At 40.4% G+C, this 19211-nt stretch overlaps 1 protein-coding gene across 3 annotated transcripts in view; it reads right to left on the bottom strand.

Moving 5' to 3' along the window:
- LOC108434745 (MSL complex subunit 3) overlaps positions 1 to 17098 on the bottom strand; it is a 33271-nt gene extending 16173 nt beyond the window's left edge. Inside the window, exons 1-10 of one of the 3 annotated variants that reach the window (XM_017710101.2) lie at positions 16744 to 17098; positions 14445 to 14527; positions 14101 to 14196; positions 11803 to 11903; positions 11549 to 11643; positions 11206 to 11334; positions 9238 to 9398; positions 8953 to 9111; positions 7676 to 7998; positions 951 to 1060 (exon numbers count right to left, since the gene is read on the bottom strand). In XM_017710101.2, coding sequence (XP_017565590.1) covers positions 951 to 1060; positions 7676 to 7998; positions 8953 to 9111; positions 9238 to 9398; positions 11206 to 11334; positions 11549 to 11643; positions 11803 to 11903; positions 14101 to 14196; positions 14445 to 14527; positions 16744 to 16842 — 1356 coding nt within the window. In that variant the 5' untranslated portion in view covers positions 16843 to 17098. Of the gene's footprint in view, positions 1 to 950; positions 1061 to 7675; positions 7999 to 8952; positions 9112 to 9237; positions 9399 to 11205; positions 11335 to 11548; positions 11644 to 11802; positions 11904 to 14100; positions 14197 to 14444; positions 14528 to 14949; positions 15086 to 16743 lie in introns of those variants that run through there. The other 2 variants (XM_037543730.1, XM_037543731.1) reach the window with 2 other exon arrangements.
- Between the last annotated feature and the right edge of the window lie 2113 nt (positions 17099 to 19211).

Here is a 19211-nt window from a genome sequence, read left to right as displayed (position 1 = left end):
GCTAAATAACACATTCTTAGCAACATGTTTAAGGAATGTGTTGCATAGTAGCAAAGTTTAAACACTCACAAATGTCACAGAAGCTGCCACATTTTGTTAAAACACAAAATTACTGAATTGCTATGGTAGATTTCCTCTCACAATGAAAACTAATAAATATAATACTTTACAAAAACAATAATACAATTGATTTCAGTACTTAGGTACTGCCACCTTGAACGTTTATATTAGTTAAATGCACATCCCTGAAAATGATTACAATACGGCCCTAGACATGCTGTTTGGCTAAAGCCTGAGAAATAGTTCTACTAGATACACCTTTGGCTTAAAACACATTTTTAAAGTCCATTCGTGGCAAAGAGAAACGTGTTGGCAATTGTGACACAAAACAGTCACCAAAGGATTTTTTTTCTTCAGGTTAAATATTATATATATATATATATATATATATATATATATATATATATATATATATATATATATATATATATATAAAAACAGAAATATAAAAAAAACCATCAGAATACTTGATGTTTCTTTACATTGAACAATTCACATCAAAACACTCTGCATGGTTGTTTACATCACAACGTTTGAATAATGCAAAACTTTGAAAAATGGGTAGAACAGGCAGACACACTGCTCAGAGGCTGAAATAAATAACTCTTGATAGATGCTTTTTTCTGCTGATGTAGAAAATGCAGATTTTAACCACAAGGTCTCTTTACACACAATTTTCAGCATGAAACTTTACAAAATAAGTTTTCCATCAAAGGCAGGCAAGTTATTTAAGTAAATGTAAGGCATTTACATAAGACATTAATCTTGAATGATGATGAAAGTCAGATTTTTAATGACTGATTATAAAGAAAAAACACAGTAAAAAGGAAAGTTCTACCTCTATGAAATGAGAAGCTTGTCTTGTCTTAAAAGTAAAACTGAAAACTCACTTCGTTTAGTTCATTGTTGCGTCGGCTCTCCAGACCAGAGAAGATACCACTGCCGTCCTTGCTCGGTGTGAGGGGCAGTGGAGACGAGGAGCCACTGTGGACAGGTGTTCCTGTACAAAAACAAAAAGCTCATACATCACTAAATGCACAGCAGGCAAAAGGTGTCTGTAATAAGTTTTACTCAAGTTTTCTCCATTTTCTTAAAGGCAAGGAATATAAAGAGTGAATGACTGATGCCATCTAGTGGACACACTGCAGTTTCCATGGAAAAAATAGTTATGCACATGTACAATACACATTTAGGACTACAAGGCCATTTAGTCTTTTCTCTCTTTGATGTACTCAACTCAACATAGGGCTTCATAAACAGGAGACTGAGATGTTCAAGTCGAACGAGGTGTGCAGTAGAACTGTATTATGGACCATATGGGAAATGTGCAAGTACAGCGAAAACAATAAACTAACACTACACTGATGAACAGATCTGGTGACGTGGACTGGCCTGCATTACTTGAACCAAAGTGAAATATGCAGGGCTGGAACGGTCAGCCAAAAGATGATTATTAGTCAGGAGCAAATGACCATGGAAAAACATGTCAAGTCAATAACTGTCATGTAATTGATTTTTTGTCATTGCTTCAACTTTTTCCAACCATTACACTTCTACATATTTGTATAATTCTAAATTACAGATAACTGTTTAAGAGAAAACTGCATGCATACATACATACATACATACATACATACATACACACACACACACACATACACATACAGTGGGTTGCAAAAGTATTCATACCCCTTGAACTTTTCCATATTTTGTCACATTACAACCACAAACAAATATATTTCACTGGAATTTAATGTGAAAGACCAACACAAAGTGGTATACAATTGTGAAGTGGAAAGAAAATTATACATGAATCAAAACATTTTTTACAAATAAAAAACTAATAAGTGCGACGTGCAAAAGTATTCAGCCCCCCTGAGTCAATACTTTGTGGAGCCACCTTTTGCTGCAATTTTTGCTGCAAGTCTTTTAGGGTATGTCTCCACCAGCTTTGCACATCTAGTGACTGAAATTCTTGCCCATTCCTCCTTGCAAAACAGCTCAAGCTCAGTCAGATTGGATGGAGAGCGTTTGTGAACAGCAGTTTTGAGATCTTGCCACAAATTCTCAATTGGGTTTAGGTCTGGACTCTGACTGGGCCATTCTAACACATGAATATTCTTTTTTTTAAACCACTCCATTGTAGCTCTGGCTTTATGTTTAGGGTCGTTGTCCTGCTGGAAGGTGAACCTCCGCCCCAGTCTCAAATCTTTTGCTGACTCCAACAGGTTTTCTTCCAAGATTGCCCTGTATTTGGCTCCATCCATCTTCCCATCAACTTTGACCAACTTCCCGGTCCCTGCTGAAGAGAAGCACCCCCAGAGCATGATGCTGCCACCACCATATTTGACAGTGGGGATGGTGTTTTCAGAGTGATGTGCAGTGTTATTTCTCCGCCACGCATAGCGTTTTGCATTGTGGCCAAAAAGTTCTATTTTGGTCTCGTCTGACCAAAGCACCTTCTTCCACATGTTTGCTGTGTCCTCAACATGGCTTCTGGCAAACTGCAAACGGGACTTCTTATGGTTTTCTTTTAACAATGGCTTTCTCCTTGCCACTCTTCCATAAAGACCACATTTGTGTAGTGCACGACTAATTGTTGTCCTGTGGACAGTTTCCCCCACCTGAGCTGTGGCTCTCTCCATTTCATCCAGAGTCACCATGGGCCTCTTGGCTGCCTCTCTGATCAGTGATCTCCTTGTTCGGCCTGTAAGTTTAGGTGGACGGCCTTGTCTTGGCAGGTTTACTGTGGTGCCATACTCTTTCCATTTCCGGATGATGGATTGAACAGTGCTCCGTGAGATGTTCAAAGCTTGGGAAATCTTTTTATAACCTAAGCCTGCTTTAAACTTCTCCAAAACCATATTCCTAACCTGTCTGGTGTGTTCTTTGGACTTCATGATGCTGTTTGCTCCCCAATATTCTCTTAACCAACATCTGAGGCCGTCACGGAGCAGCTGTATTTGTACTGAGATTAGATTACACACAGGTGGACCCTTTTGAGTCATTAGCAGTCATCAGGCAACTTCTGAATGCAATTGGTTGCACTCAGGGAAAAGGGGGCTGAATACTTTTGCACGTCGCACTTATTAGTTTTTTATTTGTAAAAAATGTTTTGATTCATGTATAATTTTCTTTCCACTTCACAATTGTATACCACTTTGTGTTGGTCTTTCACATTAAATTCCAGTGAAATATATTTATGTTTGTGGTTGTAATGTGACAAAATATGGAAAAGTTCAAGGGGTATGAATACTTTTGCAACCCACTGTACATACATACATACATACACACATATATATATATATATATATATATATATATATATATATATATATATATATATATATATATATATATATATATATATATATAAATAAAACGCTGTTGTTGAAAGAAAACATTGTATATCCATTTCTGTCATTTTTTTGACATAATGTGAAAGTGCCTGCTGTCATGAAGAATGGGCCAAAAAAGGCCAAAATGACTTGGGAAAAAAAGTCTGCTTTCATCAACTTACATTAAAAGTAAAGTATGTTTTTTCCTTCTCAAGTTACCATTTTGGAGATACAGGGTTTTGTTCCAACAAGAGCGACAAATGAGAACTTCAAATCAACTGACTAAACACACAATACTCTGGATTGCACTCGTAAAAGATAAAGCAGACTTTCAGTGTGGCAAGGAATGCTGGAGTATTGGCAACATTTGGCAGACAAGGGTCTGGTTTCCAAGCAAACCATTGCAGAGAACCACTGGATGTTACAAAGGTGCTACAGCTCCACCCTCCCATGTGGAACCAGCCAGATGAAGTGAGGGTTTATCCCATGTTGTTTTGCTATCTGCACTCTCTTGAAACGACTGAAACCGCACACTTGTAATGCCAGCTTGAATATCTGAGAATGAACCAGGTGCTATGATTGGTCTAACTCTGTTGTTTTTCAGAATGCTAGACACTGCTGCCTCTTGGTGTTAAAACGTGAGTACAGAACACATGAACTGAACTCACAGGCGTCACCAGCTTTTTGCGTAATTCAGAGTGACAAATCAAAATGCGTACAGGTTGGCAGGTCTGTAACTGTTATATGCAAACCGTTTGTGCAAAATGCAATTACTGTTAAACACTTTTTAAATTATACCAGAAGCTAATCCACTGTTTAATTATACTACCAATAAATGAAAACGCAAGTTATAGAATAAGGCTCTGTAATGCTGAATCTGGATCAATGTCATTTACCGTGATAAGTCTGCAGACAATAAGTATGTGTCTAAATGTATATGATCGGCCAAGCTTACACCTTGTCTTAACAGCAAGCAAGCATTCAAATGTAGTCTCATCACATAACATAACCCTCAGAACGTATGCTAGAAACTAGAGTTGGGAATCTCTAGGCACCTCATGATTCGTTTAGATTACGATTTAGCGGCACGGTGCGCGAGCCTGTGTGAGGACTTGGTACTTTTAAAGCAAAGTATTTGTAATGATCCATAATGAATTTACTTCTAATATCGCCGTGTCAGTAAAATATTTTTGAGACGGGTTGCTGTATTTTGGCTCCGAAGTGTGCAACATGGCGCGAAAGCCCTCGTTCTCAAAAACTGAGTATGAATGCAAATCCTTGGCAGTAAATTTGTAAGTGTTTATAGTTTGCTTCATCCTTTTTGATTTGGGGAGAAGGTCTGACATGGCTTGATCGATGGTCTTCTGGTTAACAGTAACCACAACTGGGCGGAAAACGGGTGGAAACCTGTAATATGGTTTTCACCCCCAGCTCCATAGAAGCCAAAGTGCTTCCATATGCATGCTGAGGGGTTAGCGACCTGCCGCTCTTTTACTGGCCTAGTGTGGTTCCACATCAGTTAGATTTTTAGGTAAAAATTAAATAATCCTCATTATGCAGTAATGAGTATGCTCTGCTGATCGTTCACACACAGTTTCAACAATAAATTACACTATATTTCCAAACGTATTCGCTTGTCTGCCTTCAAACGCATATGAACTTGAGTGATATTCCATTCTTAAACCGTAAGGTTTAATATGATGTCGGCCCACCTTCTGCAGCTATAACAGCTTCAACTTTTCTGGGAATTCTTTCCACAAAGTTGAGGAGGGCATTTAGGGGAATTCTTCACCATTCTTCCAGAAGCGCATTTGTGAGGTCAGACACTGATGGTGGACAAGAAGGGCTGGCTCACAATCGTTGCTCTAATTCATCCCGAAGGTGTGCCATCAGGTTGAGGTCAGGACTCTGTGCAGTCTGTAGGCCTAAGGGCTTGGTTTTATACATATGTGGCCATGGAAGTGATTGGAACACCTGAATTCAATGATTTGGATGGGTGAGTGAATTACTTTTGGCAATATAATATATATCTTTAACACTGGAATTACTGTAGCCTATAAATGCTAGTTTACCTAGCTAGTAGCTAACGAAAAGAGAAATGTTGATACATTCAAATCAACAAAACTGTCATATATAAATTAAAAGCCTGAAACTGAAGTCAGTTTCTCATTTTTCAGCTTCTTGTTTGATTTTTTCCCCATTCCACCTCAAATGGTGCAGCAGTTACAATCTGGCGCCTCAGGCACCATTTAAGGTGAAACAGGAAAATTTGAACGAGAAGCTAGAAAATGAGAAACTGACTTCACCCTTGTAAAAAGAAGAACATTGAGAGACATTTTACAAGACAATGTTCTACTTTTGTGGAAAAGTTTCGAGATGGTGAAAAAAAGCAGTTACAGCTGAGCTTAAGCTTAAAGTAGAGCAAAGTAAATAACATTTTTGTTTGCATATTTTTAACCTACACAGGACATTAGCATGTGCGGAGACACATGTACAGCCAAGATGGTGAAATGGACTCAATGTTTTGGCTCCCAAGGTTGATTTCTGTTGAAAATACAAAATGACTTAAGATTTGGGTTGCCGACCCCGGCACTAGCTGTTAATATATTGTGCACGTCACAGGCTGCCTGGGCGCTGCACTTCCGCACTTTGCAGTTATGCCTTTTGCGTTCCATCAACATTGTCAACAAACAAAAATTTAGAAATGAATGAGATTTGTGAATTGATTCAGCATCATCCACGTCCGCATCGTGATGAATCTAAGAACAATGATAAACAGAATCCTCTAAAATAACTAAAATGGGTGAGCATCCGAGCTACTGTACTGTGACAGCTATATTTGCCGAGCTCTACTCTGATTCGCTGGTTTACAGTGAGGCACCATGTTGGCTCACACTAAATAAATTCTCAAAATAGACACAGGCAGGAAAATAAAATGAGCCTCCATGTGAATAAGCTAGGTCTTCATACTATTAGTCTGCTATGCTCGTTACTTTAAGCTTCCTAGGAGCTAACATTACTTATACTAACTACTTGCTTTCAATCTCAACACCACCACAAAGTAAATTACAGTTGTTTGCTCACTAGGAAACATTTAATTTAAGATCCTGCTTAGCTGCTACTTACAGGTTGCTGTTGGGGTTGTGATGCTTATAAAGTTGGAGCTTCCCCTCTCTTCAGTGTCGAACTCTAGGCAAAGTCTGCTTGATATGGTCTAAGGTTTGAGAAACTGTCCTTAGTGGAATGTGCAGAGTAACCTAACAACTAAGTTGTCAGGGATCCTCTTAAAGGATGGGGGAACTGAAGTCAGCTTCCCATTAGTGAGCTTGTTTTGTATATTTTCCACTCCACCTTAAATTTATATTCTGGCACCTGTACAAGCTGTAACATTTAAGGTGGGACGGAACATTCGATTAAGAAACTGGCGAGTGAGAAGCCAACTTCAGCCTCATTTACAAATGATCATCAACCATGCCTGTTGACTGGTTCCTTGGGAGGGGTATGAAAAGTGCCAACATTCCCTACATTTACACTTTTGCACAGTCTGCCATTTATATTGCTGCTGCTCTGGCTAGAGCATTGGCTGGTGTTTGCCAATTTTGGAGCATAACTATTAATATATAACACAGCAGTTAAGAATTTTGGAATTGCCCCTTTTACTGCCATCTTTTGCAAATGAGGGATTTGCATCTGAAAGAGGAGACAACAGTTTTTGAGGATTATGGTACATCAGTTTCATGTACCTAACTTCTCTTCAGATTTAACTATGCTAATGTGAACAGTTTTCCATTTTATGTCACTTTTAAAAGTGATACAGCGCTGAATAACACTCACAGCCACGATGGGTGCAGTACACTACAGCCAGGGTTCCCAATGTTGGTCCTGAAGATCCAATACCCTGCAGATTTTAGCTCCAACCCCAATCTAAAACACATGATCCAGATGATTAAGGCTTTTAGGGGTATCTGAATTTAAAGAGTCTGATGTCTTGAACATAAACTCTCCAGGATGGCAGATCTCCAAGACCAGGACTGAGCACCTCTGCACTTCAGAAACCACTGGGCTTCTTATGCTTCACTGCACCACTGCCTTACCATGCAGTGTAGTGCAGCTTAAGGACCAGATTCAAGAATCTCTGGTCCTTGAACTGCTTTAGTCCAGAGATGTATCACTATGAATGTATGCGGTTATGTGATAAAACATTTCAGTGCTTTGGTAACTGCAACTGAATATGTGCATAAAGCTTCTTTGTGTTGAGCTGAAAAAGCAGTACTTACTCTTTTCCAGATTGAGGAAGAATTTGGGCAAAGGTGTTGGTGCTTCAGAGAGTCTGCGTTTGGGCTGGGGTGAGGCACTGCTGCTGCTGCCCCCTCCTCCTCCACCACTGCCCTCAGTGTTCCTGTCCCCTCCCGAAGTGTTGCGGGTGGAGCGTCTAAGAGACTGTGTGGCGTCCGAGTCAGGATTTGTGCAGCGGCGGCGTTTGGGTGTGGTCGCCGCAGTGACGGGAGCAGTGGAGGTCTCACTCAGAGGTGGCTGGCTGTCCGTGGACTGCGGAGTGGAAGGATTCAGACCCGGGCTTGGAGAGCGCTCCCGAAGAGACCTAGAAAGGATTGACAGGGGTGAAGTGGCATGACATTGAGCTTTGGAGCAATAGTTCAGCAAAAATTTAGCATCATTTTTCATGTCATGCAGTAGTGCAGCACTGTATCCCTCAGCCTTCACGGTTTGAGAGAATTTACCACTTTATATTGTTTTCATGTTTCCGTTCAGTGTTCTCTTAGTACAATAACCAGCATGCATTTCACAAATACATCATACAATCAGGAATCCATGTGGGGTCAACCAATCTGCCAGCCCGCCTATTAATTTGCTTGATCTGTAGACTAATAAATAAAACCAAGCCAGCACTAACGTAGCTCTTACCTCCATCAAAAAGGCTTTATTCAGTACAAACATGGACAACAGATACAAGTTTGTTTAACCTTTCAGCCAAAGAAAACAAGCTAAACTGTGGTACCTAAACTAGACAGAAAAGCAGGTACCTAACTAACTTTAGCTTTTAGCTTGCTGTCCTCTTCACATGTGATGAGGCAATTCTGTCGTTTGAGTAACCAATTATTTTCATTGTAAGGATGTTCCCACTTACACGGCTTACAAGACATTCTTCTGCATTCATCAGCTGACGATAAAATTAAGAAGAAAAAAAGTTGTTTTCACAAAAATTCTTCCTGCCTTTAAGTTTTACTAGTTTTCAAACTGAAAAAAAAAAAAAAAAACTGTACTCTAAAGACTATGATGGCACTGCTGTACATAGGCATGGATAAGCTTACTTACAGCAGAGCAAATTTTTCATCAGGATGGCTGCTATTGATGTTTTTAGCAATACAACACACTTTTGTTCATTAGTTATGACACATAAAACACGTGAGCAAGATCATCGGAGATTACCTGCTTGACAGTTGATAAATTCACAAGAAAGAAAAAGTTTGCTTGGTGGCCATAAACTCATGACCAGGAATTGGTCCTAGTCCACCAGGTGAGTGTCGGTCCTTACCTAGTAGAGCATCCTGCCCCATCATTGATCGGCGGGAAGAATTTGGATGAGATGACCTTCTTGAATTGAGCCTGCTCATTGGGATACAGGAGGATTATGGGTAAGGTGAAGTCAAAGGTGATCCGCAAGCCATCCACCATCTCCTTACAGAGCTCCTCACTACAGGTAGAAAAACCATATGAAGAGCGTTTAGACTCGTTTTCTTTCTTCTTTTTCAGGCTGTGGTAACAGCATTTCAAAAAACCTTGTAAAAAGTCAATCTGATGACATCCCAGGGAAACTTACTTCTTCTCTGGTGGTACATAGTGTGGGTTCAAGTTGGACTGTGTTGAGCTCTGAGGATGCCGATAGCGCTCATTGGCAGAAAAAGCAGCGTTTATAGTGAAGTGCTTCACATAGGACTCCAGAATGTTTACGATGTTCATCTGGCATGGGAGCTTCACCAGCTGGAGACAAACGTTTAGGCAAATCAGTCAATGTCAAAAGAATCAGAATGGAATGTAGGGCTGGATAATATATCGTTATTGCGATAAATCATCACAATACAACATGCTTTTCTAAACATATTGTATGTATCATCAGTCCCTGTAAAACATCAAACACCTGCATGTTTCATTATAAACAGAGCAAGATTAGTCCTGTTTAACCGGATTTAGTGTAACACAGCATGTCAAACATAATAAAATCTGTTGTGTTCAGTTTGAAATGCATTACTGGTCTTTTTTTCTCTGTTCCAACTGATCTACTGTCTGAAAAAATAAATACCGCATATTGTGTTATGTGAAAATTAAACATATTGCAACATATTTTTGCCATTTCACGCACCTCTTGTGGGATGTGCAATAGTGACTATATTTATTCATTTACCTGTATTTCTCTTACTGCCAGCAACTGGATCATTAACAGTGTCAGTGAGTATAGGGGTTCCATTTTATAAATAGAAATGCAAAATGCAAAAAAATCAGCTCAGTCATTGCTAATCTACTCCCTTAATGCAAATAGTGAGCCACATCACCACTTTCCTTCCTTACTGCAATAATGGCCATTACAAAAGGAGTCAATATGCAAACGAGAGCCTTAACCAATCAGAATGTTTTTAATGTGACCATCCTACCTCATCACAGTTTCAGATTAGTTTCTGTGGGTGTTTTGATTAATTAAGATGCATGCTATTATGGCTAATGACAAAATTTAATTTTATGACAAATTACGTCACAGTACGCTTTTGTGATCTTGGCATCAGTAATTAAAAAGACTATCTGAAGGCATGCTGGCTTACAAAGAGAGCATAAGCTCAGTGTAACACAATTCAACTCAGTGCAGTATGTGAAACGCTGAATATGAATCATCATATTTGTAGTTTAGTATATTCAGTATATTTGTAGTAGCAAAATATGATACTGTGCACTCAATTTCATGAAGTATTATATTACATTTTGCCATATTACCTACCTCTGCATGCTACTGAACATTATACAACAGTTAGTTCAGGCCATGCAAGCTGACCAGTTGAGAAGCGTTCTAGCCGTGTTGTTACTTCGCCATAACACTGCAGGTTTTTCACAAACATTGTATCGCCGTTGCTAAGCAATGACTTCGAAAGGAGATGCTCAAGCCATTTGAACGTTTTTACTTCTTACTTTGCACAAACAGAAAATGGATACTTTTCAGATCACATTTGACTGACAGCCGATTTGGTCGGACTCTGAAGATGAGACTACACTAAATTCCGAGACTGTCGTCACCACTGAACAAACTTTTAATTCAGCAGCTGCGGCAGATCATCACCTAAACAACCTGAAATTAGCCAGAAATTAACCCAATACTGTTGGGTAAACACGTATTCTGACCATATCAGATGATCTGCAGCACTCGCCTTTGGCTTGTGCCTGCGACCAAATCACAGCTGTGATGTTATTTCACGATAGCACACAACCCCGAGTGTTCTACTGCTTAAGAAGCTTATAATTTCAGTTAAAATAATGCAGGCCTATTTTTTTTTAACTGAGCCACATTATTAGTTCATCTGTGCATTTTTAGTATATTACAAAATTAACTACACTCAGAATATGCATGTTACAAATTGCACTAGTATTTTGCTTATTTTACTTTGACCAGACCTAATGCAATGCCATAAATCAAAGAGACTTGTATTTTCCCAATCATTTCTACCATGCAAACACATCAATTTAACAGTTACTTTATTTCTGCTACCATCAAAAGGAACTACTGTATTCATACACTGAAAACTACCTTCTTTCTTTTGTTGACGTAATAGCAGTCCTCCTCCAGCTTTTTCTTGAGGACTTCAGGGATGTCTATATTTATAGTGATGGTCTTGTCCTCGCTCTCCCTCCTTGTGTGTGTCTCTTGCTCTTCCCTCTGTGAGGAAAACAGACCAAGTTATGCTTTTCATGGTCTAATGGACCAAAATACAAAAAGACCTTTACAGTGCACTTAAAACTGCCAAACTACGTCTCACAAAACAAACTACATGTTATAAATATACCCAAAACAGCAAAGGTACCACTGCTAATTACAACAAGCTGCTTCAAATGTTTATGCTATAAATAGCTGATCAGACATAACCATTTACCATCTCCTCCAGATCCTCAGATGACTCGCTCTCACTTTTTATAGACTCGGGGTCGGAATCGTCCTCGTCACTGTCGTCAGATGACGAGATCAAAGCTGGACGACAGCAAAACAAATGAAACGCAGCGTTAACGTAAACACCAACTCAAAGATGAGCGACGTTACAGCATTATGAACTGTAAAGTTTACTTCAAAAAGTTACTACAAATGCTTTTTTTATAGCAAGAATGTGTTTCAGAAACCAGATTTACTCACAAGCGTCATCGCTCTCCTCCTTCTCCTCGTCAGGTGAGCCTTTTAGCACAGAGTTAACACCCGGCAAACGACAGCGTCGCTTCCTCCATCCCTTCCTCCTCCTGTTAGCAACAAAATTTCACAGAAAGTCTTCAAAACTTGCATAATTAAGTCATGAGGTTTCTAACAAGGTCATTCAGAATTTGCTGTGAACTGATATTCTAGAGAAATTTGGCAAGTCAGGAGACAGAAGATATTGCTTTACCACAGTTTTGAGAAAAATACAAATTAAATTGTTCCTTTACAACTGCATTTCCCTTGTGAGTGTGCATAATTTTAGATATAATTCCATTTCAAGAACAAAATGTACATTTGTATTTTCATTTTTGCACAGTGGCTGGAAAAAAATAAGAAAAATCAAAGTGCTTTGGAAACGGAATTTTTATTGTCTTAACGGCACGGCTCCAACACATTAAAAAAGGCACAACCGTCACCCGTTTGCAACTGTCAACCAAATTACCCGTCAATCAAATGCTGAGGGCAGGACATCAGGCTGAACTTTGCAGTGCTGGGCATGTTTTAACCCACCTGTTATCTTCAAATTTACTAAACATCTTTTATTCGTTGGTTTCACTTCAGCAACTTAACCCTTTAGGAAATCTCAAAGTTCTGGTGGGAGTACCGTTTTCCTCCACCATGTTGTGTGAACCATCCATTGTCCCTGCACCACTACAGGTGTGGTTATGCCAGGTTAGGGCCCTAAAGCAGAGTGAAGTTTCTTGAAGGCTATAAACATCATCCAAAATAACCAAAGGAAATGTGTGTAAATGTTTTACACAGCTAAAACAGCCAGGGGTCAAACTGATCCCAAAGAAGACAGATGTGTACAAGATGTTATGTTTTCAGTGTCCTCTGCACATGTTAATTGCATATTTATATACAGTTGTCTGCATTAAATTAGATAAAGCCATTTATGCAAAAAGCAAAAAAAAAAAAAAAAAAAAAAAAAAAAATCATTTGCAGACATTAAAACATTGAAGGGGGTCAAATTTCACTGCTTCAACACATTACACATAGTCAGCTATTGTTTCATGCAGAAGTGACAGAGTGACTACACCAATGTTAGGAATATGAGGACTGAAGGCTCACAATACTGCTGGAGAAACCCTCTGCCCTGCTTACTTTAGTGCTTTCCCTGCTTTAACATATGGTCAAGCAGTTAACGAGCCAGGAAGTCAGATTTTAAAAATCATCCTACTGTTAACATCATCTTAACAGGAATTGTACAGCATGTGTTCACTGTGATGCTCACGCTCCCATTTAAGAACAATCTTTGCACAAAGATGCTTTTGAGGAGACATTAAACATGTGCATGACAGTATCCTTACAGGAGCAGGGTTGGGAAACACTGGGCTAACGCATAGTTAAAGAAGCAAAGCTTTGCATATAGCTGGAGCACGATGACAAGGTTTGCCCATTTTTAAAATCAGAGTCAGACCACTAACACAAAAATGAAATAAAAAGCACTTTGCTTTTCCACATTAACTTTATCAAGTCATTACACAATTACACATTACATACACACACACACACACACACACACAAATGTAAATATACACTGTACGTTTGAATTAGGTCTTAAATAATGCAGACTCACATGGGAAAAGCAATTTAATTAGCATTTTCAAATTTGTTCCAGAATTTGAAGAAGTCTGGAATATGCTGCCATATTAAAGTAGTTCTTTACCCAAACAAAACATGTTTCAGATTTACCACTGTTTTACCATCACCAACATTACAAATACAAAACACAGAACACACATGTAAGTTCACCGCTTGTTTTTGACAGTAAACAAAACAGACATATATTCAAACTGTAGACATCACAACCCCTAGTTCTCCTTCGACCATCTCTGTAAAAAGATCTGAGGCAGTTAGCTTGTCAACAATTAACTATTTCACATCAAATCTCACCAAATAGTTTTGCACCTCAACAACGAAATTTTGCAGAAATTCTGATAAATCGGTACAGCTGCCCTTTAATGCAGTCTAAACCCCACGGTGCCCCAGGCCCTAGTTTATATGGCGCTGGAATCACGCTGAACTAGATTTAGAGTTGGGATGGGTCCCAAATTGCTCCCTACTCCCTACACAGCGCACTTCATAGTTTAGGCCGTTACATAAAGGTTCGTACTCTCAAACAGTGCCCTCAGTTCCAAACCGTGGGTATTTGGGATTGAGCTCATATCTTCAACCCGGCGGTTTGAGGGGAAAGCTGTGCATTTTGAAACAACATAAGGTTAAAGAAGGAAAACTCACATGCGAGCCAAAGCTTTGCGTGCCAGTTTACGTTGTAATTTGCGATTTTCTTCCGAATCTCTGAGTACATGATCCTCTGCAGCCCAGCGATCCCAACTGGAAATTAGAACAAAACACAGAAACCGTCTGAAACGGTGAAACAACAGCACAAAGACATGGCTAACTCACAAGCTGTTTCCGTTTAGTAATTCAGCTAATACTCAAGGTAAAGGCTCTCGTTCCCTGCAAGAGCCGTCGAGTAGGTAAAGAGCAGCGAGCTGAAAGGGACAGTGCAGTTACAGTTAACCTAGCCAGCTAGCTAAGAGCTAGCCAGGCTGCTGCGGAGCAGGGCGGCTTCTTCTTACCTCCGGTTCCAACCATTGAAGTGAATCAGATACTTTGGGACACGCTTGCCCTTCTCATCTTTTCCTATGAGAATGTCGACGACCTAGAAAAGGCAAAGGGCCACATTAGAACACAGGAGATATGAAGAAACCGTGTACTGCGTCCATATAGGACCGCACTGATTTAACGAGGCTGAAGTCGGCTTCTCATTCGCCCGCCTCTCGTTCGAATTTTCCCGTTCCACCTTAAATGGTGCAGCAGTTACATTCTGGTGCCTCACCATTTAAGATGGAAAGGGAAACTTCGAAAAAGAATAAGACGCTGATTTATCCAAAACGCTTGAGTGACCAAAAAAAGAAAAGAGAAGGGCAGAGTGGAGAGGCACTGGTTTAATCTTATCATTACTATTTCAATGTATTCGATACCTACTGCTGTTTTATTTACAGTGATGGAAAACATGTCATAAAAACAGTAACGCATTATAAGCTTGGGAGCGCATACAGGACGCGAGTTAGGTCAACTTACTGGATCATGGTCTCAAGGACAAAACCGAGAACGAATCATTCCAACGACGACTTTAGTAAGACAACGGCTAAAGTCCTCCGATGGAGGCCAACAGACTGACAGACTACAGTCGCTTAGTATTTCAAACACAAAGAGAGCGAGTTGTACAGCGCTGGAGAGAAGCGGCTTCCCGGTCATCGGCTCCCCCAACCTGCTGGGAGGAGAAACGCTCTCCAGAGGGAATACAGATCCGCATCCCAGATGAACACACCAGACTGTACAGACAAATCGTTCAATCCCAAGCTTTCCGTACGGAAAATATATAAATATATGCAAAGTGCATTTATCAAACGTATGTTTCTGTATTGTTTTAGTGCCTTGTGTATGGAATACACTCCGGAATAAACACGCGCATTTAAAATGTATCTCACAAAAATAAACAAACACCCCCATATTTTTTCCCTACAAAGCAAGCCATGATTTTTCAAAACTTCTGAATACCTCAGTGTCTGAGATGTAAACACAGCCATTCTGGGTGGGTTGATGTGAAAGGGTTTCTTTACGGTGGCGGTGACATGAACCAAAGGTCCCCATGTCTCCATCACAATATACAAATCACAAATATAGCCATTTTATTTATGTCTAAAACCACCACTGAGTCCTCGGAGTTAATTTTAATGATAAAATAGTATTAAATACGAAATAATACGAGCCTTCGAACACCCTTCTTATGTTATACCCTTGCGCCAGGAACGGCTTAAAATAAACTGCTTTAAACTACGTTTTAGATGAAAAACGTCACGTTTCAAATCACAAAACTACTGGAAAAGAATGTCTCAAGCACCAGGCAACGTGCACATAGGTTTTTCATGCAGTGCCGTTTTCTGAGGGAGCTTTTAGAGGTGGACGTCTGGTTCCCATCACCAGCACTGCGAACAACACTGGCTCTGCAGGATTCTCTAGAACAGACCATTTGACACCAAACCACTGTGAATGCCGTCTCACCCATTTCACTGAGTGGAAATTTGGAAAAGCCGGTGGAGTTCCCCTTTGAGTCAGTCAATCTTATACCTTTCTACTGAATGAACGACCATAGGAAGGTGAATGGGCTCAGTCTGCGGTCAGTAAACAAAGTAAACATAGCTTATTTACTTGTTTACTCCTAGCCATCTCTCAGCTTCCATGACAACCGACCATTTCCGACAAAGTTAGTTACCAGGCTAAGTTGACTGAACGACGTTTGCAAAGTAGCGTTTAGTCTCTGCTGAAAGAGCTTTGACACGTTACATTTACAGCAAAAGACACATATTAGTGAAGTGTGGACTATAATCACTGTTATTGATTCAGTCGTGGACTTTTCCTGTCTATTCTGCACGGAGTGTGCAGAACCGAGCAGCCCGCACTGACTGACGCTCAGCCACAGGCCCAGCATTAGAGCTGAAGAGCTAAATGCTAGCTAGCCAAGTTAGCCGACCAGTGGGCAACAACACCACAGCCCGAGGACCAAAAAACAGCCACAACAGCTCGTTTAACTGTATAACTTCCCGAGTAGCATCACAACTTTTCATAACTCTGCATGTGAGAGTGCTCTAGGCAACACTTTGGAGTAAACACGCTCTAAATAAGCCAACGCGTCCTCGCTGCGCTGAAACGAAGTTTACAACGGCGACAGTCCGCGACCAAACTAAACTAATAATAATAAACTCTGCACATCTTTCCAGCTGCAGTGCTCCCCAACTGTCGTGCAGAGCCACAGCCGCAGCCACGACTCCCTAAAACAGAAGGCACAGACAGACATGTCGGTCATTAAGTTACCTTTGCGTCGTACAGCACTTTGGCCTTTGACGGGTCGGGTTCGAAGCAGAGGACTTTTTCTCCTTTGCAGAATTTAAATTTCATTCCCCGTGAGTTCATTTGTTCATCATGGCGATGTGGAGAGGAGGAATCGTGGACCCCCGCTCCTTAACCCGTTCCCCGCCGGACTCTTATCCCGATGAAAACAAGGCTGGAAGTGCGCAAGCCTTTCCAAACGAAAACGCGAGAGCTTGTGCTCGGTTTGGCCGTGGAGGCTTCCGTACGCAAGCGCGACGTCACAGCGATGAGCGGGAAGATGTTGCTAGAATGTAAACAAGGACGGATTGCATAAGGAAAAAAAATGAAATAAATAAAACCAAATAGAAAATAAAACAATGACAGTAATACATTGTTAAGAGAAGCCGTTCACTAGAACTTTTGGCGCTTATAGCGCTAAAAAATGTTGATTATATCCATCGTAATGGGCCAGAGACGCTCGCTTAGATATGGCCTACGGTCTTACACGCGTAATCAGTCCGGACAATATTCAGCTCCCTGAGACCCTCTAACATATGTCTATATATTTACACACAGCGGGGTCTAGAAGTCAGAGACCACACTGCAAACCTGGGACGTTTCCCCTTTGAACCTGGAAAAACAGAACATTTTAGAATTGTGAGAAAGGTAAAAGAAAGAAAAGTTATGACAAGTAAAAAAAAAGACAAAGAAATGTTATGATTCTGTGCTCTCGAGGTCACTGCTCAAATCTGTGACCATGTTGAGGTCATTTTTTTGTCTTATCCCTTCCAATGAAACACATGTTGAGACAGCTCTCAGGAAGCAAATTCGCGGAGTCCATAGAGACCTACTATATTATCCACCAGAGGTCGCACTATCCTCATTTATTCATTCCCTAATTTATTTATTCATTTCCCTGCTTTAACACACCCACCGCAGCTCAGTAAGGTGTTGTTGATGAAACGATTAGTTGGATCAAGTGTGTATAGCAGGGAAAATATTCAAATATACAGGGCAGTGGGCCTCCAGGGCCAGGGCTCGGAAACGCCAGTTATTCTTGTCAGGTTTTCAGAGTGCAGCATAGCCTTTCTGAAAATCAACAACACAAGGTCTTTTATTTTAATATAGGAGCAATAGGATCTTAAGCCATTCCTGCTTGTAGGGCTTTTCTGTATGTTCAAAGTGGACAAGGTATGTCCTCAGGAATGTCACATGACATTTGTTATTAAAACTAGGCTAGCAAATACAACCCATATGACAAATGCCACCTATTGGAATAATCATTTATACATGTTTATATAGGTGTATGTTAATGCTCATGAAGGCCTTATGTAGGTATCCTGAAGGCTGCTATAGGAAAGTTACCATTTAAAAAAAATACTATGAACCTCAACGTGGGAATAAATGCATTAGAATTAGCCAAAATTGACCTGTGCACATGAATGCAGTGTGATCTACTGATCTTCATGTTCTTTTTATTAGCATTCTATGGTCATAGGTTTGCAACACTACTTTTCCTATAGCTTTACAGCTAGAACCACGAAACTTTGCAGGATCGCTTAGTCTATAACGGAAAAAGGTCTCTTGTGCTTTTTTCAACTTATGGCAGGGGTGTCCAATCTCGTCAGCAGAGGGCCAGTGTGGCTGCAGTTTTCACTCCAGCAAAGCAGGAGATCACCTGATGAAAGGCGGAGGCCACTGTGTTTAGGGGCAGTTGTGGACTGGAGGTTAGGGAACTGGCCCTGTGACCGGAAAGTTGCCAGTTTGATCCCCAGCACCGACAGTCCAGGACTGAGGTGTCCTTGAGCAAGACACCTAACCCCCAATTGCTCCCCAGGTGCCATGGATAGGGCTGCCCACCGCTCCACCAGATGGGTTGTATCCTTTGCGGATACAATACTGACCTATGGGACACTTTTCTTATAACATTTATTCTTTTAAAAATACTTTCTTTCCTGCCTAAAAATGGACAGAAGAATGTTCAGAAATTTTAATTCAAACTGCCACAAATGTCACAAAGTACCTCTCTCTCTGTCAGAGACTGCACCTCTGACATTACATACAAATTCATTTACTAGCACACATACATATTAGCCACGCTCCAGCCACACCTTAGGAACCCCTTGGGATAGCCTCACAACACCTTAACAACCACCTGCACAGTAATGGCCTAGAAACACCTTTACATGCACCTTGGATACTATAACGGCTGCCTAACAACCACCTGAGATACCACAGCAACACCGTAGCAACCACCAAGCCACACCCAAACAACAAGCTGGAATACTATAGCAAGCTTGTACCAACACCATAGCTTTTGCTGTGTTATTAGCAAGCTTCGTCAAGCCATCTTAAATGCACCTTGGCCTATATCTGTATGTGATGTAGTAACACTCACCTGGAGTTCATTATTCAAAATTTAACTACTTACTCACGTGACTTCAAAATTGACCAACAACTCATTTAAGAAC

The sequence above is a fragment of the Pygocentrus nattereri genome, chromosome 12, assembly GCF_015220715.1.
Source record: "Pygocentrus nattereri isolate fPygNat1 chromosome 12, fPygNat1.pri, whole genome shotgun sequence".
Taxonomy (NCBI): Eukaryota; Metazoa; Chordata; class Actinopteri; order Characiformes; family Serrasalmidae; genus Pygocentrus; species Pygocentrus nattereri.
The sequence above is the reverse complement of the archived record's forward strand: the minus strand, read 5'-3'. Positions and strand labels throughout refer to the sequence as shown.